Here is a 23,952-nt window from a genome sequence, read left to right on the forward strand (position 1 = left end):
GCTCCCTCAGAATCTTGCACACAGCTTATCATTAGGAATGGCTCCCCCAGAAACCATGAAAACAAGAACGAAACTTTCTAAGCTCCAAAGAGTCACTCTTTAATTGTAAAATCTCTAATTGGCTAGAAGATGAGATAGTTCCCTCTGCTCATTCCTCCCCACCCCACCGCCTCCAGTGACTTCTGATCCTACTGTCCTATCCGGCATGCAGAGGCCCCCAGCTAAATGGCCTAATGCTTTTAACTGGGTTGGTATATACATTTAACTTTCAGAAACAAATCAGGGATTTCTGCCATGAGTAGCTCCATTTATAGATTAGTATGTTTAGTCTACTCATAGAAGTAAGAGATTTGGGAAATATAAGCATACTGACATGTTTTATTAACTAGAGGTCTGTATTCATATAAAATCTGTAACATCAATGAGTACCTTTTGAATAAAAGTAGAAATAAAAGCAAAACCATTTTAATTGTCCTCCCTTTCAGAACACATTAACTATTGGATATGAATAAAATAAGAATGTAGTTCACTCAGAACTAAGGAGACTTAAAGCTTTACTTATTTTGTCCATCTGCAGATGTCCTACTTGTTTTGTTGTATGACACATGACTTTGAAATACACTTTATTTAACATATACGTTCAAAGCTTTTCAATCTGGAGCTTCTCTTTTTAAAAAATATTTATATACATGTTCTAATTTCTAATTGCAGCATTACTATTTTGTGTCCAGATTTCTGAAAAGAGGCTTGGTTAAAATATGTAGTTTAAGAGCTATGTGCCATATCTGAAACACAAGATTTTTTGTTGCCTGAGTTGTTATGGTTTCAACTTGTTATATGTATGTGCGCACGTGAGTGTGTGTTCCAACCAACTTTAAACTTATAAAAACCCATCTGGTAATTCAGAATTAGTACTTAGCAGACTACAGCTGATAAACACTTTATTATCCTAATATTCTTCGTTAGCAACTCTCTGTTCAAATCTTGTATACCCTCAAGTGAAAATATTTCTTTTCTTTATGTGAAGTCGGTAAGAGAATGAGTGTGAAATGAGATTACTTCAGGCAGCAAAAAGGGGAGGGGCAGGTTTCTTTAAAGGTCAAGGTGAGACTCTCTGCTCCTGCAAGCTGTTCACTGGCATCACCTGCCTGCTGTTGCACCTGCCTGCTGTCATCTGGGCCCAGAGTCAGGGTCTTGGCTTGTTTTTGGACGGCTGCACCCATGATTTCTGTGATGTGCCAGAGGCCCACCTGGCTGCCGCTTACTCTGCTGCCCCTCACCCAGCATTTGCACATGCTCAGTCCAAAACAACTGAGTTGTGTTTTTATTTCCATTCAGTTAAAAATAATTTCAAACTTGATTTATCTTTGACCCACAAGGTAGTTAGAAGTGTGATTTTTTGTTTTCCAAATATTAGGGGGATTTCCATGAACTTTTTGTTATTTACAATTTCATTCCATTGTCGTGGGAGCACGTACCTTGTGTGACTTAAATCCGCTTACATTTATTGAGACTTGTTTGAAGCCCAGAATATGATCTGTCTTGGTAAATGTTCCACAGGCACTTGAGAAGAAAGTGTTTTCTTCTACTTGGGAGTTGTTTGGTAATGCTGTTCAAATCTTCGATATCCCTACTCATTAGCTCTCTATTTGTTCCATCAGTTATTGAGAGAGGAGTTGGAAATTTCTGATTTGCCTATTTTCTTCACTGTTCTTTCAGTTTTTGCCTCAGGTATTTTGAAGTTTCATTCTGAGATGCATAAACATTTAGAGTTATGTCCTTTTCATGAATCAAACCTTTTATTATTATGAAATGACCTTCATTATCCCTTGCCATATTCTCTGCTCTGAAATCTATTTTGTCTGGTGCTAATATAGCCACTCCAGTTTCCTTTTGATTGGTGTTAGCATGGTATTTTTTTCCATTATTTTACTTTTGACCTATTTTTGTCTTTATAGTAAGTATTCGGTGGGGTAGGACACTCTCATATTATGCTGGAGAGACAGTAAATTGATACAGCTCATCTGAAATATGTAGCAATGTGTATCAAGAGCTTTTTAAAAGCTGGGTTATTTTACTTTTTGAAATCTAAAGAAAAAAATATTAGGTGTGAACAGAGATTTACCTGCAAGAATATTCGTTAGAGTGTGGCTTATAATAAAGAAATAATGATTTAAGTAAATGGTATGTGCTATCAAAGATCATGTTGTTTACAAAGATAGAATGTTATGAGAATTCTCAGAAAGCCATATTACGAGAAAAGCATAACATAAATGATATATTATAATCCTAATGTTATAAAATATTTTATGTATAGAAAAAATACTAGAGAGTAAAATCCATCCAAGAGTTAACAGTGTTTATATATAACTAGTGCTATTTAGATGGTTTTAATTCTTTATGTTTGTTTATAGTTTTATACTTTGACCATTTATTACAGTTTTAATGGAGGAATCAATCTGCACTAAAAAGTAGATGAGGCCTTTGTCACAATATGTAACTCTTCTGATCTATAACAGGTAAGGTGGTGTGGAAGGCACTTTGGGACCTGCAAGGAAATTTAAGTCAAGAGTTTTTAATATAGTGGTGTGCAAAGGGAAAACAATTAAATAGCGCAACCACCAAAGAGTAATCACAATAGCACTTTATAATTAGTTTCCAAAAGTTTCATTGATAGCGACTGAAAGTTATTCTATTTCAATATTAATAATACTATCTAACCAGCTATAAACATGAGCAGTCAAACTCAGCAACTGTTATGTACTCACACAGTGAACCTCCTAAATTACTTTCGTGGTTGCAGCACATATTTGTGTATTTTACTGTGGGTTAAGGTTAAGGTGAATGCAATGGTAAGTAGGATTTTTAAAAATATTTTTATTTTTTATTTTATTTTTTTGAGACGGAGTCTCACTCTGTCGCCCAGGCTGCAGTGTAGTGGCATGATCTTGGCTTACTGCAAGCTCCGCCTCCCAGGTTCACACCATTCTCCTGCCTCAGCCTCCTGAGTAGCTGGGACTACAGGTGCTTGCCACCATGCCCAGCTAATTTTTTGTGTTTTTAGTAGAGACAGGGTTTCACCATGTTAGCCAGGATGGTCTCAATCTCCTGACCTTGTGATCCGCCCGCCTCGGCCTCCCAAAGTGCTGGGATTACAGGCGTGAGCCACCGTGCCCGTCCTAAAATATTGTTTTTAAAACTTCTTTTATATTGGACTAACACCTAAAGTACATAAAGATATTAATGTGCAACTATGCTTTGAGAATTAAATATTTGTCTGTTTGTAAATGATCACACCAGTTAAATGGGAAGTTCATATTTACAAAGAATTTTGTCATCTTTTTGGGGTTCCCTGCGGTCTAATACCATTCTTTATCTATAATAATATGCTAAAAAGGCTACAAAAGTACAGCAATTAGGTCTTATAAAATTAGATGGAAACTTTCTTTGGAAATTGAAACATTTTCGCTATTAGTCATTTCTACCACATTTCAATCTGGACAATCTTGATTACAGAGAAAACAGATTCAAAAAGCTTTCCCCTGTGATATCTCTAGGAAATACTTATGTGATTAACTGTTTTTTGTTTTTGTTTTTGTTTTTGTTTTTTAGAGAAAAGGCTTTTTTAGACCACAAAAACTAAATCCTGAATTAAGAGTAAGAGCAGATCAAGATTTAAATATTAAGATGGTGTCATTTTAGATATTTTCTATCTACAAAACCATGCAATTTTGTGATGCAATTAGTGATGTTTCCCTTTTGAGACTGTAGTAAAATTGCTCATTTAAGTAATGATGCTATTAGGCAACCATCTGTAATAAATTTGTTTTTATAGTCTATCTGAATTCATGTTCTTGAATACCAAAATGTTGTATTAAATAGTAAAACATTACATTTTTAAAAAATAACTAATCCTGGAATGAAAATTTAAAATTATTTCTGATTAATCAGTGCTAGATCATTGAGATTTAAGGACAGAATTTATTCTAATAGGTACTTGGCAGACCATGGTCCTAGAATTCATATTTACTCTGGATATAAGGAAATAAACAAGCATGTAATTCCCAAACTGAATAATCTGGCTTCTTCTTGATCTTCAGAATAATTGACCATCTGCTTATTGTTTGAAATATCTTTCTGTAGTAAGCTGGGAGTAGGGGAAGCAGTGGGGAGGGACCAATAGTATCTATATTTAAATCCGTTTCTCTGTAAGCTTTTATGCCAAACTTTTCAAAACTAAACATTTTTGGAGCACAATCACCCAATGGCCATCAAATGTCCTTTATTTGCAATATTACAACAACTGAAAAGGCTTCAAAGGAGTGGTTTAGGGAACAGGTGTTTATGCTTAGTTAATATTAAGGTCTGATTTGAGTTCATTCAGCATTCTTGGCCTATATTTGAGGGAATCAACCATGATATGTTATCACATTTCCTCAGTCTTTTCTTACAGATCTAAGATTACACAATGAACTCTGATGAATAAGGAAGGGTGCATATAAGTTTAAAATAGTCATACTGCAGGTAACAAATTAGTGCAGAGCCCAGGTTTTAAGCCTGCTGAATCTCACATATGGGAGGAGAACAACAACCAGATGGCTGAAGATACCCTGGGGCTATAAGAGACTGGGTCTGCAATGTTCAGGAGGATGCAGAAGAATTTTTTTTTTTTTTTTGCAAGAAAGAGAACCATTGTATATTTTGTATTGAGGTAAAATTCACATAACAAAATTCACCATTCATAGTATTATCTTATAATTCTTTTTATTTACATAAAGTCAGTAGAAATATCCCCACTTTCATTCCTGACTCTAATGAGTCTTTTTTTGTTGCTCAGTCTAACTAAATGTTTGTAATTTTGTTTATCTTCTGGAAGAACCAACTTAGATTGTTTTTAATTGTCTCTGCTGTTTTTCTACTCTACATTTCAATTATTTTCACTCTAATATTTATTATTTTCTCCCTTCAGCTTGTTTTGGATTAAATTTGCTCTTCAATTTTTAGTTCCTTAAAGTAAAAGATAAGGTTATTGACTTAATGTAGTTCTTCTTTTTTCATATAAACATTTGCAGTTATAAATTTACCTCAATCACTGCATGTACTGCAATCCATAAATTCTGATATGTTTTTTTTATTTCCATTTATCTCAGCTTATCTTCTGTTTTCTCTTTGGTGCTTCCTTAACCCATTCGTTAAGAGTATTTTGTTTAATGTTTACTTATCCGTGAATTTTCCAGTGTTCCTCCTATTATTGATTTCTAATTCAGTTCACTGTGTTCAGAGAAGGTACTTTGTATGATTTCAATTTTCTGAAATTTATTGAGACTGGTTTTGTGGTCTAACATATGGTCTGTCCTGGGGAATGTTCCACGTGCACTTGACAAGAACGTGTACTCTGCTGCTGTGGAGATGAATACCCCGTGTTTGTCTATAAGGTCTAGTTAGCTTATAATGCTGTTCAAGTCCCTTGTTTTCTTATTGTTTGTATGTGTAGATATCCAATCCATTACTGAGAGCAGCACCTTGAAGTCTCCAACTTAGATTATTATTGAACTATCTTTTTCTCTCATCAATTCTGTTCCTGTTTGCTTCATATATTATGGGGATCTGATGTTTAGTACAGATATGTTCATAACTGTTCATCTTCTTGAGGGATTGACCCTTTTATAATTATATAATGTCACTTTTTGTCTCCAACAAATTTTACCTTATAGTACATCTTATCTGATATTAATATAGCTACTTTGGTTATTATTTATGTAGAATATCATTTGCTACATTTTTATTTACAACCTATTATTTCATTAGATCTAAGGTAACTCTCTTATAGAAAACATATAGTTGGATCATCTTTTAAAAAATCTCTTCTACCATTTCTACCTTTTAGTTTCCATTTAATGTAATTACTCATAAGGAAGGACTTGTTCCATTTTGGTTATTGTTTACATAGAATATCATTTGCTACCTTTTTATTTACAACCTATTATTTCATTACATCTAAGGTAACTCTCTTATAGAAAACATAGTTGAATCATCTTTTAAAAAATCTCTTCTACCATTTCTACCTTTTAGTTTCCATTTAATGTAATTACTCATAAGGAAGGACTTGTTCCATTTTGTGATTTGTTTTTATATATTTTATATCCATTTTGTTTCTCAGTTCCACCATTACTGCCTGCTTGGTAAATCAAGTTTCTAATATATCATTTTGATTCCCTTCTTGTTTATTTTACTACGTATGTTTTGGTTATTTTCTGAGTTGTTGCCCTGGAGATTACAGTTAATGCCCTAAATTTATAGCAGTTTAGTTCAAATTAATACCAACTTTGTTTCAGACGTATACAAAAACTTTGCTCCTATGAACCTTTATGCTCCTCTTTTATGTTTTTATTGTTGCAAATTATATCTTTAAGCATTGGGAACTCATTAACACAGATTTATACTTACTGTTTTATGCATCTGTATTTTATCAGAAGTTGCAAAAAAAATTTTTTTAATAAACTTTGTCTAATAAGGTTAATGTCTGGATGTCTTCAGGTATCATTTCTATTAGTGTCTTTTTTTTTTCCGTGCTTATGGACCCTATAATCTTGTTTCTTTGCATGCCTCATTTTTTTTTTAGAGGCTGAACATTTTGAATATTATATTATGGTAAATCCAAAAATCAGATTCTCCATCCTTTCCAGGCTTGTTTGTTAAGTGACTTCTATAGTCTGTATTCTTTGTTTTGTGTGGCCACTGAAGTCTCTTTTCTGTTGGGTAAGTAGTCAGCTGGTAATTCAACAGAGATTTTCACAAAGCTTGGACCAAAAAATACTTTTTAAAATCTGAATTCTTTGCAGATGAACTGCATGTTTGTGTGTGGGGTATGTCTTCAATACACATAAGCCTCTATTTCCTGCATGTGCAGAGCCTGAGGTCGGCAGGAGATGAGAGCTTTGAGCCCTTCTCATCTCAGGCCTTTTGTGAGAATGTTCCAGGCTTCTAGATTCCCAGAAATATATTGGTACTTTTCAATGCTCTTATTCCCCAGATCATCTCATTTCCCATTCTTTCTTCCCAATCTTTTTGTTTAGTCAATTGTTTGTCTTAACCATTATTCATTGTCCCGGGTAGCATTGACTAATCCACTTGCCTTTAAACTTTTAGATAAATGACCCCCGTTAGCTTTGTCAGCCTTAGGAAAATTAGCAGTTGGGTAAAACAAAAGCAAGCCCTTTGAGTCAGTCTTTCAGGGATCTACCAGCCAGGTCAAAATAAACAGCAGTTCTTTGAAAATAAGGTCCATTGTGCTCCTCTAGTACTAGGTACCTGTCCTGAGCATGCAGATGTCTTGAAGGCCGCCATTGAGCTGAGGAGCGTGAGACAGAATCAAAGTAAGTTGAAATGCTGCATAGCTCTTTTACTCAGATTCAGCTGTTTTTTTTTTTTCTCTTAAGTATCCCCTTCTTTTCTATAAGCTCCTAAGTAGTTTCTAGAATTCCAAAAAAGTTGACTCTAACAGTTCTTGCTAGTTTGTTGATTGCTTTTATGGACTGATAGACTTTTGAAGTTCCCTATTCCATCATTTTTAAGCTTGTGTTTAAATTGCCTATTCATTTATATTTACTGAGTTATAATGAACATGAAAACAGGTAGATAACTGCCATTTTCAGCACTGAACCTCTGTGATTTAGCAAATACTGACACATAACAGGAGCTAATGTTTACTCTCACATCCTATATTGTTATCAAAATTCTGCCAAATTCCATTTTACCCTGCTTCTTCGAGTTTCTGGGATGCTGTATCAACCATAAAACTTTTTCTTGTTGGTCATAACCGTCAGAAGGACATGTTTAACTAATTGGTCAATTAAATCTTCTTGCCTTCATGTGCTAGATTCTGTAGGCGCTTAGAAAATAAACATCTCCCAACTTCAGGAAGATTTATAAGGGTACAGGAAATACCAACTGAATAATAGTGGTAATTGGAGAAAATTTTGTGGCCTGGGACTGTCAGACAAAGATGTAAATTGGATGAGGTTCCTGAGATGAATGTACAAGGATAAATGGGATTTGAATCAGTTCAGACAGATGGGATGGCATTCAAAGGTACGAGCATCTAGATTAGAGAGAAAAGAGCATGTAGGGAAGTAGAGGAATTGTGGCATGTTTGGAAAGGCAGATTCCTGTTGTGCTTTTAAAAGATGATATGGCCCTGAACCAACTGCTAGATAGTTCTATTTTGGTAAAATACTGTAACTGAAAAAAGTACTCACATGAGAGTAAGAAGATAGGAGTTTTGAGGTGATTTTGCTACTGACTGTTTTGCTTTAGATAAATGACTCCCCTCACTGGGCCTCAGAATTGTCTTTTATACGTTAGTGGGATCAGAACAGATAATGCCGAGAGGCATTTCAGCTCTAACTGTTAACGCTAAAGGTTCTTGCTTGGCCATGCCAAAGAACTGGTGTGGCGGCTGACTGCGGCGAGTGATAGAGACAGGGGCCCAAGGGCAAGAAAAAGCTGTAGGCTCTTTTGAGCCGACTGAAAGTACAAAGCTTCCACAGTGTGGAAGGGGTCTCGAACGGGTAAGCCAGAGTTAGATTATACAATTGCCTTTTAAACTCCTTAAGGCCAGAAATATGTGTGGTGGGAAGATGTTACTAGAGCGAGAAACAAAGGCCATAAATTATTTTGTGACATGTCTTAGATTTTGAGGAAAACCGGAATTGCAACTTAGGTTTTATCTACTTTATGACCTTGCAGCGGCATGGCAAAGGAGACAGGATCTTACAGGACTTTATAATAAAGTGTGTTTACAAGGAACTGGAATTGGGAGCATAGATAAGGTCTGCTGGTCACAGAAAAACGGGCAGTTAACATTCCTTTTAGTTTTGGGGAAGGGGAAAGGAGCGAGGACACAGGGAAGCTTACAGCAAAATTTTCGCTGTTTATAGCTTTCTTGGGGAAGAAAACCACATACACAAATCCTGGTGTTAGGAGTATTTTAAGCATATATCTTCAATATTATTCATCCCAGACCGAAGTAAGTCCTGATGCAGGAAGTGAGTGAGTTTCACAGCTTTCTGAGCCCCTACTCAACCCAGGAAGCCCAGCTGGCCCCTCCTCTCATAACCATCTAAGATTTGACTTGTAACAGTCTTGCAGCCCTTCTTTCCTTCCTTCCTTTTTTCATTATTCTTCCTTATCCCATCTACCTTTAATTAGAGAAAAAAGGAAGGTGAGAAAAAAGGAAAAACAATTTGAGATATGAGAACTCATGCAGCTCACAGAAACTGACAAAAATTTGTCAATATATTTAGAACCCAGTTGTGAATTTTCTTGTAATAGCAATAACTTAATATACTCATAATAAACTTGTAGAACTTCATGTCTGATAAGTGTGTAAAACCTATTTCTATGCCAGTGATGCCAGTCTTTTTAGGTATTTATCTAAAATTCATCCACTGACCAAGAAGTTACTTTACTTCTGAAAATGAAATTTTGAGAAATTGATGAAAAGCTTAATGAACATGGGATTTGTCACCATTAAAAGCAGAATGACAGAACCTCCCCAGCACTTTTTGAATTGTTAGCTCTCAGGACTCTTTTGTCAATAATTGATTGGCTTTACTCTTACAAGAAGTGTCACCTCATACCTTTTATCACAAACATTTATTCTCTGGAATTTCTACGAACATGGGAAGATTAATAGAAATTACACTGTAATGAAGAAACTCAGGACATTAGAATTATTCCAATTAAGGTAATAGGACAGAAGACTGGATGGCTTGAGGATATATATTTTCATTCCTTTTTTATAAATAGACGAGATGCTGCAAAATCACAAGTGCAAATGTTCTGAAAATGGAAAGCTATTATTAGAAGCCTTGCATTCTGTCATCGGCATAATAAAAACTGAAAAATCTACCTGGCAGGCTAGAGCGGTCAGCCTATTGGAAAGGCACCTGCACCAATCTTAGATCTGCTAGGAAAAATTGTTTAGAGCAGCGGTTCTCAAACTTTACCCTTCATCAAAATTACCTGAAAAGTTTGTTAAAATGGATTGTTGGACCATCCCTCCAGAGTTTCAGAGTCAGTAGGTCTGGGTGGGATCTAAGAGTTCTCATTCATAACAAGTTTGTGGGTAAAATTGATGCTACTTGTTTGGTAAGTGCTGGTGTCGATGGCAAGTAACATCTAAACTGAGACATGAAGGAGATGTAGGATTTAGCAAAACACTGTTTGTGTAGGTGGGAGGAAGGATGGTGAGGAAAGCTGAGGGTAAAGGCTCAGATAGAGGATAACTGCATGTCATCCAGAGGGACCTGCAGAACTATAGGATGTAGAGAGTGCGGAGAGATGCGCCTGCAGAGGTGAGGAGGAACCAATTATTAGAAGCGTTTTACCATACTAAATTTTGGTGGAGAGCCAGTGATTGTAAACAGGGAAGCAATACGATCAGATGTACAGTAGTGAAAGACCATGTCGTCCATCGTAGAGTGTGGATTGAAGGTGGGCAAGACCAGTAAGGCGACTAGCTAGGAAGCTACTATAGGAATGAGTTGGTGGCCAGGAGCTGTATAGTGGCAGTGAGGATGGAGAAAAATAGAATTTGAAAGATACTTAAGAGGTAGACATCAAATTCTTAATGATTCATTTGATTGCTGGAATGTGGATAAGGGAGAAAAATCAAAGTTTATTCCTAAGCTTCTGCTTTGTACAGTTATACAGGGCTGTAACACAACAGCAAAGGTAGGTTGGAGAACAGCAAAGTGGGTTGGAGAAGGAAGAAATGGAGAGAGGGATGATTTTGTTTCAGGCCCTGCTGATGTCCAGTAGGACACTGAGTATACAGGGATTGAGCCCAGGAGAGTGATCTGAACTGGAGATATAGAGGTGGGACTTGCTGGCATATAGATGATAACTGAGATAGGGGAGCCAATGGAGTTTCTTGGGTGCAATATGTAGTGATAATATAACATGGCCACATTTAGGAGATCGTTGGAAGCACTGCCATTTAAGGGGCAGACTGAGGTAGAGAAGTCTGCAATAGAGACTGAAAAGGAGCTAGCCAAGAAGTAGGAAGAAAGTAGGAAGAGGGAACTAGGAAGAAAACCAAGAGAATGTGACATCATGGAAGCTGAGGGTTCCAGCCACACCAAAAGCTGGGGAGAGACCATGTAAACTAAGAAGTGAACAGTATCAATTAGCTCTTGGAGGAAGGTCTTGGATAACCCAAGTACAGGTTCTTACGGTGAGCTATATAGCTTGAACCAGAAATGTATAGAAAATGAGAAAACAGAGGCAGATGAATATAATGACAATTTCTGGGTTGCCCTTTTTGTCATTTCAGAATGATTTCCATGAATTTATCTGCTATTAATGAAAATTGAATGTACGCTTTAAATATGCCTTTTCATATTAAATTTTGGAAGTTTCTTGCAGTCTTCCCATATATGTTGGGCTTTCCTTCAGAAATAGTGAAACCTTCTGAACTCATGGTCTCCTGAAGATTTATCTACGAAAAAATAGTGGAAAAGTCATCCATATAGGAAGTCCAGTGATTTGTATTTTTTTCTACAGTTGTATTTCATACAAATGCATGTCTATGAATTCTTTTTTATAGTCTGGCCTCTAGGCTTCTTTTGAGACAATCCTAGAAAAATGCATCTTATTCCATTTTACAAAAACCAATATCCTAAAATGCTTAGATTGAAGTGTAGAGTTGTGTTTATTATGTTTTCTGTTATTTGAAAGCCAGTAAAATCAATAATGGAAGACTCATGAGGGATTTTGCTTTGGTTTTGCACTCTTGAAATGAGATTATAGGGATCTGACAATCTTGAATTCTCAAGCTATACAATAAATACCCAAAGGGCCATCTAGAGAACATAAACATTTCTGATAATTTGGAAATGGGATTTCTTAAGTAAAAGGTTACTATAACTGGAATCGTAGATTTCCTTTGCAAAAGACAAAACTTAACTGATTAAGAAGTATTTTAAAGGAGACAGTTAACAAATCCACTATTAGCTCTCTATGAGATTTAAAGTTTCGATGGGAATTGTGAAACTCAAGTATCAAAAAAAATATTTATCACATTTTGACCATGGAAAGAATATATAGTTCATAACTATTTTTTCTCTGAAGCACTGTTTCTCAACCTGATGAAAACTCCTTGCCTTAACTTGAAAACTCCCTAGGAGTTGCTGGGTATTGAGAACCAAACTTTGCTTCCTGCCAACCAGTTCCCCCTACTGTCCCTACCTAAAGACAACTTGCATTTCCCTGCTTTTGATTCCCATCAATTAGAATATCCCCTTATATCCTTTCCACTTTCCTTCATTTCTACCTATTGATATCCCCCAAAGCCCAGATCAAATACTACCTGTTCTATTGGGTTAGTAGATTTGCTAGCCACATACAATATATAACGTTAGCTACTGCATATGGTAGCTATTTTCAGACTTACTTACTTCTAGTTAAATTGTAAGTTTCTAGAGAAAAAAATTATATCTTATACTTTCCACGTTGCCTAGCATGATGCCTAACATATGGCTGTCACTATATAAATGTTTGTTCATTATATTTAAAATGTTTACATTAAGAGTAAAGCTAGAATTTGGAACCATTTTCTCTTTTTCTGCCCTTGCCAAACTATGGAAGAAAAGTGGGTCAGGTTCTCTCTGGAGAATGTAGTCATTCAAAATTTAGAATTCATCCAGGTTCAACCAGAAACAAATATGTGTACATTATGATTACAACTTTCTCCTACAGAAAATAAGATTGGAACTGGCAAAAATATTAATTTTCCAGGAAATTTCTCTTATTTCTAAGGTAGAATTCTTGAATCTTTTAATCTGTTAATTACAATAGAAACCTTCTTATCCAATATAACTGGACTTCATATTATATTTGGTCAATTTGTTGAAGTTTTTTAAAGTAGAAAAGCATTTAAAAAGTATATAGATACTGTAATTTAAAACACAAATAATTACTCACTAGTCTTTTTGAAATAAGGTCTCTTTTTGACTATGGGTTTGATAGAGTTCATTGTTCTCTCTATAGCATAAATCACCAAAATGTATTATCTACTGCATTGTGTTAAATGTTTTTGAAGTAATCTGAGTGTAGAATTTTTCTAGGTTCTTGTTTATTGACCACTCTCTATTTTAAAATTTCTTCACTTCCACTAAGTTAGCATTTTATTTTAATGTTTTATTTTTATCTTTCCAAAGCATTCAAGAGAGATTCCATAGAAATAAGTCTCCTTGCCTGGGCACGGTGGCTCTCGCCTGTAATAATCCCAGCACTTTGGGAGGCCGAGGCAGGCGGATCACCTGAGGTCAGGAGTTCAAGACCAGCCTGGCCAACATGGTGAAACCCCGTCTCTACTAAAAAATATAAAAATTAGCCAGGCATGGTGGCGCATGGTGGCACATGCCTGTAGTCCCACCTACTTGGGAGGCTGAGGCAGGAGAATAATCGCTTGAACCCAGGAGGTGGAGGTTGTAGTTAGCTGAGATCATGCCACTGCACTCCAGCCTGGGTGACAAAGTGAGACTCCATCTTAAAAAAAATAAAGTAGTCTTCTTTTGTTTCATAATCATGTATAATTATTTTATTTAATATTTATAACAGTGGGCATAATTTGGGAACAAATACACCTGATTCATAACAAATAGTAATTAAACTGGTTGGAGCAGAAGTGCTTAGGCATAGTGAAGATATTACCTGCCAGTGTTAGCGTTCACTATGACATGGATGGCACTTAATATATTGCATATACAGAATGGAGAGTAACTGTTAATCTGGGGAACTGATGAGATGGAGCGTGGTTAAGAGATCTTCTGTTTTACTTGTATCTGTTACTATATTTCTGACATTGTTCCACAGAAAAATTGAGAAGTATTTTGTTAATAATTAAATAACTTTTCCCTCTGTCCTGAAGGACAGTGGGGTTAATTTAATGGATGTGTTGTGTTAATTCAGGGAGAATTGCCAAAGGTCTATATATGGAGGAAAAATATAGCATAGTACCTCTAGGCTATTTCAGGTGTATTGGCTTCATTTCTAGATTTAGAATAATCTTTATAAAAAATTCATATGACTTAAAATTATTCAAAGAATGAAGTGAAGGAGAGAATAGAACATTGAGAAAATGTGTTTATTTTTATGCTTTATGGAAATTGATTACAGATACTCTCATAGTATCATAAGCCACTCATGGTGGTTTATGTCAAATCATAATTTTGTGACATCAAATATCAGAATGGGGTAGGGAGTTAAAATTAGCCAAGAATATTCTAGAAATGAAATTGAAGAATGGGTAGAGAATTCCTATAGTAAGGGTGCATTTTGTCTTCACAAAATATTTAAAGATAGAACAGTGCTTAGATATCATCTAATCTAGTAGTTCTCAACTCTGGCTATTCATCTGAGATATATACAGAAAAAACTCTTAGTTTTTAAAAATCACATTTCCTATAGGTCATCCCAATTTTCTTCCTTAATGCAATGGCCTTAGTCTACTTAATGTTTAAATATTTCTCTCATTTTTATTATTACTTCGTATTATTTTTGGTAATATAAAATGACCATGAAAGTAGGTAATATGAAATGATTTTCAGAAAATATCTTTAATAACATTCTACTATAAAAACAACTTGTTCAAGGAAGTTATTTGAGTTAGTATAATATTGTAAAATACAACCACTTACTTTCAGGACTATTTTTTGATCCCCCAGAAACCTTGTTTGAGCAATGTTTGCCTACGGATCTTTCTAAAGTCCTGAGAATTTTCCTTGAAATATTAAGACACGCTCAAAGACATCCCATTGTATATGAACCTATTGACTTAATGGACTCTAACATAAGATAAGTGTTTTACTACTGGAAGATAAACTAAGATAAAATTAAATAAAAATATGAACAATAGTGTTTCTAGACTTTCTCATGTTAAAACTCTGCATAAGCCAGGCACAGTGGTACGTGCCTGGAGTCTCAGCTACTCGGAAGGCTGAGGCGAGAGGAATGCTTGAGCTAGGAGTTCAAGGATGCAGTACGCTATGATTGTGCTTGCGAATAGCCACTGCACTCCAGCATGGGCAACATAGCGAGACCCTGTCTCTAAAACAAAAACAAATACAAAACAAAGCAAACTCTGACTAGCTGGATTTTGGTGGGTTTACATTTTACCTAGAAAAATAAGTTATTTTAGAGTTATACTTTCTGAATGTTAGGTTTGCTTTCACATTTGAACTTTTGCTTTTCTAGGGTTTTGAAGGTGTTTCTTTCACGAACGGCTCAACGAATTCCATATATGACTGGCGGACGGGTCATGAGGATGCTGGCAGTAATACTCTTGGTAGTGTTTTGGTTTCTCATTGGCTGGACTTCTTCTGTGTGCCAGAATTTGGAGAAACAGATTTCACTTATTGGCCAGGGGCAAACATCCGATCACCTCATCTTCAATATGTGCCTCATTGACCGCTGGGACTACATGACAGCAGTTGGTATGTGGTCACTTGTTTCGTGTGATGGTCTTACCATTTTTCAGTAGCATTAAAACTGACTTCTTTAAAAGTCTTGCCAGACTCTTTAGTAAAGCCTAAACTAATCTCACCTAATGTATTTCTGGTAAAATAACATGAAAATGGCAGTAATGGCATGTGAAATGCAAACTTTTTCTGGAAGTTTCTATTGTTTTTTCAAAGATATATAGCTTTGTTTATAAAATGTAATCAAATAAATCAGAAAGGAGAAATGAATAATGGCAACTTCTGTGTATAAAGAGCTTACTTTTTTCATTCTTATCAATTGGTCCCCATTTGATTAATATTAGCTATTCTCTTAATTTATTTCCTTACTTGGGAGAAAAAAAGGAAGCATGCTGGTTTTTTAAATAAAATGTTGGCCCTATAATATATCAGACTTGATATGTAGGGCACTCTTTGTAAAAATATTGTCTCTGCAGAATTTCTGATTAATCTATCTTTCCTTTGCTGACCTCAAAAGATAACTTATTTATAATTCTCTGGAGGTTTAGAATTACACAAAGACTAAGCCATGTTCCATGAACATAGTAAGTGCTATGTGGCTGAGAACCTGGAGAATTTTGAAGAGCTTCATCATGGCTTGGGCCCAAAACATGGATTATTTTTCTGGCAGCCTAGTGTTTTGAAAAAAGGAGGAGGAAAATACATAGGAATTTTTCTGTTGCTCATATTAGTCTATTTTAAACTAAATCCCTAAACATACAAAAAAAAGGGATATTTTATTGTTGTTCCCCTCAGTAAGCCACAGGACAAACCTTAATTGTATTTGGCAGATGTAAAAAATAGAAACATGAGTTTGATTCCCATTTTTTGTCTCCCTCATATTTTGCAATTGTTGGCTAAATAGTCTTTTGCTGGAAGCTAATAAAATGTGTATTTAGTTTAGAGTTCAAATGGAGGAATAGTTTTCTGGGCAAGATATTTTAGGAGCCTTATAAACCTGATATCTGTAATAGTGAAGCAATATGGGTATGTAAAGGGAATGATTATAATATAAAGGTTATTATATTTTGGGTAATATAACTATCAGAAGATAAATCATGGCACTAAGGTAGGAAGCAATTCTGATCTTGACTTTAGTCTGGATATGAAAATTAAATTGTATAGATAAAAAATTTCGACTCACCCTAACATTATTTTATGCTCTCAATGCAAGTTAACCAAATAGGAAAAATCATTTCCTTGTATTCTTGTGAAGCAAAGGCCACTAGTTTTTATTTTTCTGTTTTGCAAAAAAAAAAAAAAAAAAACCTCAAAATACATGATGACACAAACAAGCACATAGCATGGCCTATTTACCAAGAATTATTTTATGCATTGGAATTGAGATGCATTTGAGACCTTTAAAAAAGTTATTTTGCACTCCAAAGAGGATATTTGTGACTTCTATGTAGAAATATATAATTGATAGTAACCTGTATAAAGTCATTATTCCTTTCGTTAGATAGCTTATTATTGATTCACATAGATGCATGAGAATTATTAAAAATTATTAAAAAGCAAAGTTAGGTGGTGAAGATTCTTGGTACAATAGTAGTTTAGTAAAAGGATAAGCAGTTTGGACCAGGACTCAGGAACCTTTTATAAAAGACAAGTTCTTTAACCATGGGTAATATTTATATTACTGTAAAGAGGTGTAAAGAACATTCATTTTATAAGAACAGTGAAGGTCTGGGTGTGGTGACTCATGCCTGTAATCCCAGCACTTTGGGAGGCCGAGGTGGGTGGATCACAAGGTCAGGAGTTTGAGACCAGCCTGACCAACATGGTGAAACACCATCTCTACTAAAAATACAAAACTTAGCTAGACATGGTGGTACATTCCTATAATCCCAGCTAATTGGGTGGCTGAGGCAGAAGAATCACTTGAACCCAAGAGGCGGAGGTTGCAGTAAGCCGAGATCATGCCACTGCACTCCAGCCTGGGAGACAGAGTGAGACTTTGTCTCAAAGAAAAAAAAAAAAAATAGTGAAGGATGGGCCAGGGGCAGTGGCTCGCACCTGTAATCCCAGCTACTCAAGAGGCTGAGGCATGAGAATTGCTTGAACCTGGGAGGTGGAGATTGCAGTGAGCTGAGATCACGCCACTGCACTACAGTCTGGGCAACAGAGCGAGACTCCATCTCAAAAAAAAAAAAAAAATAGTGAAGGATGGAAGTGGGCGGAAATTGTATGAAACATGGAGGAAATGCCTACCTAGAAAATAAGATCATGATGGAATACATTGTGAGTAATGCTAGATGGTTGAGTATATTGTGAGTTTATTGAATATACTGTTAATAATACTGTATGGTTAAGTTTATTGAAAATGTCTTAGAGGAATTTAGAGAAGCAGAAAAGTGATATAATGAATCGGTAAATTCAATCAAGATGACTATAAGGATGTATTATTTTGTTTAAGTGAAATGTACCAAACTCACCAAATTCAGGGGTTTGGGAGTTGGAATCATTAGAAGGGAGAAAGAGCAGCTCTCAAAATGTGGTCCCAGAACCCGCAGCAGCTGCATCACCTGGGGACTTGTTAGAAATGCAGATTCTTAGAGCTCACTCTGACTTCCTCAATCAGACACTCCCGGATAGTGGAGCCCAGCAATCTGTTTCATAAGTGTTCCAGGTGATTCTCATATTACTCTAAAGTACAGAACTACTGACTCCGTGGAGGGAGTCAGATGAACTTCTGAGAAAACATAAAGATAACTAATCTCAATAGTGCCCTGGCCATTCCATTCACTCTTACTGTTCCCCGATCAAACACTAGAACATTGTTTTCAATTATTATTTCAAATCCTCTTTTCATACCTCCAAACTCTCCATGTTTGTTTTCTCTTAGATGACTTCTACTTGAAAAAAAATAAACAGGAGCCATACAATAGAAATGTCTTCAAATTCCTGCGTTCATATCTATAAATCTTCCCATATCCACATTTATTATCTTTTCTCCATATTATCTAAGGTAACACCACAACCTGTGCCAGACTCATCTAACATTTTGGCCCCCTCATCTCCAGTGGCCACTCTCACTTTATATGAACTTTCTGTTATCTAAAACTCCCCTACCTCCAAAATCACTCATTGAAGACATTGAAGAATTCTGTTTTTTTTCCAGTAGCTTTTCTCCAGTGGCCACTCTCACTTTATATGAACTTTCTGTTATCTAAAACTCCCCTACCTCCAAAAATCACTCATTGAAGACATTGAAGAATTCTTTTTTCTTCCAGTAGCTTTTGGGGTACAGGTGGTTTTGGTTACATGGATGAATTGTATACTGGTGAAGTCTGAAATTTTATTGCACCTGTCACCCAAGGTAGTGTACATTGTACCCAGTCTGTAGTATTTTATCCCTTACCCCCTAACCCCTTCTGAGTCTCCAGTGTCCATTATACCACTCTGTATGCTTTTGTATGCCCATAGCTCACCTCCCACTTATAAATGAGGACGTACGGAATTTGGTTTGTCATTCCTGAATTATGAAGAACTCCATTCTGATCACAACCCATTCCTAGCTCATTTACTCTCTCTACAATAGCTCTTTAGTAACATAGACTGTTTTCATTGTACTTTAATCCTCCTAAATTTTGCTGTCCTCCACCTAAATTCTGCTGTCCTCCAGAGAGAAAACTTACCAGGCAGCAGATTTTTCCACTTGCAGTAATGGAACTATGAAAAGAAAATGGGCATTTTTAAAAGACATTAATTTTGAATAATACTGGGAAAGAGGACATAGAGAGTAATGACGACCCTGAGATAGATAGTGCAATAGAAAATGAAGATTCATAGCTTGAGATGGCTGCAGGGCATGCAGTTCCTTAGGCAACAACCAGGTCTCAGTTAAAGATGTACCGAGAAGCTAAGAGAAGAGATTGATTATAGTGGTAGGATCTAGGTCATGGCTTCAGGAATGAGATAGAAGTATCAAAACTTAAGAGGAAGAAATTAAACAAATACCCCTAAAGGTGTTAGGCAATAACATTAGGGTCTCTTAGAAAATCAAGACTCGTGATGAGAGTGCAGGGACCAAGAAGTAAGAGGAAGTTAAATTTTGGGTGGTGTTTTTGTCATCTCAGTCATTGTTTTAAAGTCCTATAAACTACTGTAACACGTTAGTTCCCATAGTGTGTTCATCCTATAGTGACACTTCTCAAAAATAAAAATAAATAAATAAATAAATAAATAAATAAAAGTCAGGGCACATAATTTTTAAAAATAATATTTGGAATTAGGGCTGTCTTAAGAAATCTGAGACATGTGGTTGTTGTAATTATTTTTCACACTATCCTAATAAAAGTTTTCATTTATTTCTGTTTCAGCATGCAGCATCAATATTTAAACTCTCTTAATTTAATGGTTTCTAACGTGTAGTGTGTGCCTTTTTACAGTCTCTTTATAGAGCTCTATAAGTAACATGTTTTTGATACTCAGACTGTTAATCAAAAATAAATCCATGTATCTTCAGTCAGCTAGAAAACCTGTACTGAACACTAAATTATTTCCTGGATCCTAAGCGGAAATGTTCCCATGTAGGAAGGGACTGTAGAGAGGGAGGAAATAGGCTTAACCGTGAGGGTGGTGGGAAAACTTTCTCAAGAAGCTGTGTGCACTTACATTAGTGTCAAGAGTTCGTTCAGAAAAAAAAGAAAAAGTGATGGTTAAATACATTGGTACATTTGCGTTCTGGGATCAGCTTTACCCGTCAAAAACAATCCCTTTTTCAAAATAAGAAATCATTTGAGAGAGTGAAATACTAGTTTTTCCACTGAAGTAGAGCTCTGGCTAGAAATACGGGTCATACATTCAAAGACCGGGTTCATTCTATTTTTGCTCATTGCACAGGGCTGCTCCAAAACTGCTCAGATAATTTTCCTACCACAAGTGTTTCAAAAGAGAAAACACGTATAGAAAATAGGTTGGAAAAATCTCAGAACCTACAAGAGCCACAGTTTCTTCTTTGAAGAAATGATTTTAAAACATAGAAGGGGGAAAACAGTTTTCAGAATCACATTGTCATTTATGTCCATTTATAATTTTCAATCAATTTGTCCTGTATAAAAAAATGAGATAAGATTTAATGGAAAAAATAAGGATAAAGACATTGCTACATGGACATTGGACAATGTGAGAAGTGCTTTTCAGGAAGAGTAGTCAGTTTTTCTTAACAAATGACTTTTTCATTTGGTGGAAAGAGAGTTTTAAAATTTGGATGTTCCAAGACATTTCTAGATCAGATTATAATTCCTATAAACATTTAAACTGCCATACCTTTTTGAGAATCATGTACATCTATAATAACAATACATACTGTAGTACTTACACTACTCATCATTATATGACTCAGTACCCTGAACTTTTCTGAGTACATTTAAATATATTTTCTGTAGCTCACTGAAGACAAAAGAATCGTTCCATCTGCTCCTCCCTCTTGTAGCTACGTGCTCCTCAGCAACATGGCCTACGTTGTTCACACTTATCCCTGACACAGACAGAGAACCTGCCAGGTGTAGGATCTTGAAAAATATTTGTTGAAAGAACAAAGCAGTCAGCTGTCTTTATCTTGTGATATTTTCTATTGTCAGACTTAGACCAGTATGAGGAAACATGTTAAAGCTAAAGACTGTGGAAGTCATACACTTGTCCCCAGCTTCATTTTCATGGTAAATGTATAAGTTCAAATTTGGGGGGAGGTATTTTGGAGCAAGTTATAGAAACTAATGGATAATTGCTGGCCATTTTATGAAACTCTACCTTTGACTTCTCCAACAGTCATAACAGATTGGTACAAATTTGCATGGCAAAGGAAAACTATAACTTAAAGATTACATAGTGTAATTACAAATATTGAAGCAGAATAAAATAGATTTAATGAACATTTTGATTATTTCACTATTGTCCTAGAGCTATCTAAAGAATAAAGGGGTTGGCCGGGCACGGTGGCTCATGCCTGTAATCCCAGCACTTTGGGAGGCCGAGGCAGGCAGATCACGAGGTCAGGAGATCGAGACCATCCTGGCTAACACAGTGAAACCCCATCTCTAATAAAAATACAAAAAAACATTAGCTAGGCATGGTGGCGGGCGCCTGTAATCCCAGCTACTCAGGAGGCTGAGGTAGGAGAATGGCGTGAACCTGGGAGGCGGAGTTTGCAGTGAGCCAAGATCACGCCACTGCACTCCAGCCTGGGCGACAGAGCGAGACTCCGTCTCAAAAAAAAAAAATAATAACAATAATAACAAAGTAAAGATTAAAGGGGTTGAGACTGGGAAACATTCTCCTAAATTAATGAAGAAAACAAATCAATGTATCATGTCATACTCATTTTGGAAACTGTTGGTAGTACAACTGTCAGATTTTTTTTTTTTTTCCTAAATCCTCCTATCCTGGTTGGTAAATTGGCAGTCAATTGTCCATGTTCAGGATTTTTTGCAATAACGTTAAACTTGTCATATTAAAAAGTCAAAACTTTATTCCTCTATGAGTTTTCTAACTGGATAATACAAACTGACAAATAAGTAGAATTGACTTCTCATGCCTGAATTAACTGTTACAATTTCACCCCTAGAGTCAAGTAGACCAGATCTTGACACCTAGATTTAGGTATCCCAGGCAGGCAAGTCCTCCAGTATGGGGCACCCAAATTTAAAATACATTTATTTTATAACAAAGGTAGTGATGTAATGGAGTTCATCTGTTGACATATGTAGTTGGATAGCACTCAATTTGTGATTACACATTTAGAGCATACATTGAAGATACTGGAGCAGAACCAGTGACCAAGATAAGCTAGAACAAGTGGGCAGATTCTTACCTTACCTGCAAGAAACAACAAGACCGCAAAAAAGTAGCTAATAAATGGTAGCATCGAGGACATTTAGAACTTCCCTTCCATGGTTAAATCTGCACATCAGACTTTAATATTGACCCAGGCAAGCGCTGAGCTGTTTCCACAGTTTCTTCCAGAAGTTAGTTGATGATAGAATGTTATAAAAAGTTATGTAATTGAGAATAAATCTATTTTACTGCCCTCCTGGCACAATATTTCCAAAAAGCCCTATCTAGGCTTCTATTCATCCTCTATCATCTCCTGTAATTCTTTCTTTCTGTATCACTGATATAGCCTAACTCTTCTTAACAGCATTTATATGATCTAATAACTGTTCCCTGATAGGAATCCTGTTATAAATTAAGTTCTCTCCCCCTACCCTCCACCTCTTCATAGTTGTGAAAGTCCACTGATACATGAGGAGTCTCATGGTTCTGGAAACTCAGAGCTTGACATCGCTTCTTATATATTTTATTCACCACATTGAAAAGAAAGATGTAAATGAAAATACAAGCAATAATTAAACAGGTATGATAGGCTTGAGTCTAATTCCATTTGGAAATTTTTAAATATTTGTGCTTTTAGTGAATTTCAGCATTGATTACTCCACTGTTCAAAAGTATTAGTTTCCATGGATTTCACATAATATAAAATATTGCCACTATAGAAAATACAGTCTTTATTCTTCTTTATCGACATGCTTTTCTCCTTTGTTCTTCTCTTTCCTGGTACAATATTTTTAACACACAAAAAAAAACAGGCAGTGTGTTCAGTAATTTAATTAGTCATATGCCAATGTTTAGAAAGAACCGAGAAAAATACAGCATCTCTCTCTCTGAGTTATATAAGGAAATTCTAAAATAGCAATTGTTCTTAAGGATTTAAATACTTAATTACCCTAGAAGATTAGGCTTTATTATGACAGGTGAAATGTGATATAAGTGCCATTTAATGAATGTTACAGAAAATAGATTAGACTTTCTCTTCATCTGACAGATTAACGTTATTTAGATTCATTACATACATTTTCTTTTATTCCAATATGTCATATGCCTTAATGCACACTGCATTACTTGTTACTATTTTAAACATACATTTTTATTTAAAAAAAAATTTTTGAGTCATGGTCTCCCTCTGTCACCCCGGCTGGAGTGCAGTTGTGTGATCATAGCTTGCTGCAGCTTCGAACTCCTGGACTCAAGCTATTCCTCTGCCTCACCCTCCCAAGTAGTTGGGACTACAGGTGCACCACCATATGCCCAGCTAATTTTTAAAACATTATTTTTATTAGAGACAGACTTGCTGTGTTGACCAGGCTGGTCTCAAACTCCTGGCCTCAAACAATCCTCCCTCCCAAGCTACTGGGATTACAGGCATGAGCCACCATGTGTGACCTTAAACATGTATTTTTAATTTTCAATCAAAGGATAAAAGCCTGACCACATTGTCTTGGCTTAGGGCTACATCACTAGAAACTACACATGCTTCTCAAAGCACTTGCTTGAGTGTCTTCGGAATGATGGAACTGGGAGTTCTTATTTATATACCACCTCTTCTGAAAAGTGCTTTACTTTCTCTTTGCCCTTTAGCATAGTT

At 35.8% G+C, this 23,952-nt stretch overlaps 1 protein-coding gene across 1 annotated transcript in view; it reads left to right on the plus strand.

The window, feature by feature from the left end:
* The window catches only part of GPR158 (G protein-coupled receptor 158), a 424,507-nt gene that overhangs the window by 381,360 nt on the left and 19,195 nt on the right, over positions 1–23,952 (plus strand). Inside the window, exon 7 of the mRNA XM_002820608.5 lies at positions 15,262–15,500. Coding sequence (XP_002820654.2) covers positions 15,262–15,500 — 239 coding nt within the window. The remainder of the gene's footprint in view (positions 1–15,261; positions 15,501–23,952) is intronic.

The sequence above is a fragment of the Pongo abelii genome, chromosome 8 (genome assembly GCF_028885655.2).
Source record: "Pongo abelii isolate AG06213 chromosome 8, NHGRI_mPonAbe1-v2.0_pri, whole genome shotgun sequence".
NCBI classification, from domain to species: domain Eukaryota; kingdom Metazoa; phylum Chordata; class Mammalia; order Primates; family Hominidae; genus Pongo; species Pongo abelii.